Source organism: Alligator sinensis, unplaced genomic scaffold, assembly GCF_000455745.1.
Source record: "Alligator sinensis unplaced genomic scaffold, ASM45574v1 scaffold395_1, whole genome shotgun sequence".
Lineage (NCBI taxonomy): Eukaryota > Metazoa > Chordata > Crocodylia > Alligatoridae > Alligator > Alligator sinensis.
This window is the reverse complement of record NW_005842232.1, coordinates 1,261,559-1,262,725: the sequence shown is the minus strand read 5'-3', so window position 1 is coordinate 1,262,725 and position 1,167 is coordinate 1,261,559. Positions and strand designations below refer to the sequence as shown.

At 44.7% G+C, this 1,167-nt stretch overlaps 1 protein-coding gene across 1 annotated transcript in view; it reads right to left on the bottom strand.

Moving 5' to 3' along the window:
- Nucleotides 1–1,167, bottom strand: part of CD99 (CD99 molecule (Xg blood group)) — a 50,981-nt gene that overhangs the window by 9,829 nt on the left and 39,985 nt on the right. The window contains exon 9 of the mRNA XM_014521624.2: nucleotides 464–502. Within this exon, the coding sequence (XP_014377110.1) occupies nucleotides 464–502 (39 nt within the window). The remainder of the gene's footprint in view (nucleotides 1–463; nucleotides 503–1,167) is intronic.

Genomic DNA, 1,167 nt, shown 5'->3' with positions numbered 1-1,167 from the left:
CACCAGCACAAAGGGAAGAAGCTAAGATGGTGGCCATCCTCTCCTCCCTCTGTCACTGATTGGTACAGAGGGCTGCCTGTCATGTGGTCCCATCCCTCTCCGCCAATCAGACATGAAAGGCAGGGTCAATGCAGGGACATCACAGTTAATCAGTGTTGGGGGAAAGGGTTCACTGTAGAAAAACCTGTTTTATCACAGAATTCTGTTTTTTTATCAGGGAAAAATGGGATCTCTACTTATCATTCATCTGCTAAGTGAAACAGTTGCAAGGGCAAACCCCAAAATAAAAACGCTAAATGTTGAGAGCACTGTCAGAATTTATTAGGACAACATTACAAATTAATATGGCAGAGAGAAAAGGAGTACCTTATTTGGAAAAATGTTTAAAAAGTAAACTTCTGAAACCTAAAGACATTAAAAGATTATGCACAGATGCAGTCTATATGAAAATCTGTGCACTTACCCTCAGTGTCTCCATTGCTCTTTTTTTTGTCACTTTCCCCTGAAAGAATATAATAGTTTCAGAAAACAGCCCTACCACAATTCCCTTGCATCCAAGTTAAATGCAATATTACAGTTCACCTGCTGATGCAACTTTTAGAGAGAATACAATAAAAAAGGCTTCAAAATATTAAAAGAACATTTAAAGTTGAAAAGTTAACTAATCAAAACTTAAGAAATGCCAAAATCAAAATATGCTACTATTAAAGATTGTTGATACAACTATAAATTTAGCTACCTTGTAACTGAAAACTGAACTTTGTACATATGCAACATAAAAGGCCAAAGGTCCACCTGAGCCCAGCAGCCTTTGTTTTTGTAAGAAGCACTTTGAATACAGGGAAGGGATCAGGGGGGATGGGGCTGGGCAGGGAAGGGATTGGAGGGCTTGTGGGGATTGGGCCTGGTGGGGAAGGGATCAGGGATAATAAAAGTGAATTCTAAATACCTATATGTTTTGCTACCCCCCAGAGAGGCCACAGCCCCACCACAGGGGCCACCCCCCCCCACAGGGGCCAAATGGTCCCTGCAGGGGCTACCAGCCCCCCTGCAGAGCCCACATGGCCCACCCCTGCTTGCTTCCTTAGCCCCCTGGATTGCTGCCCTGCCTAGCCCCATCCCCCACCAGCTCCTGCAGTCCCCCCCCCTGCTCACTCCCCCCGACCC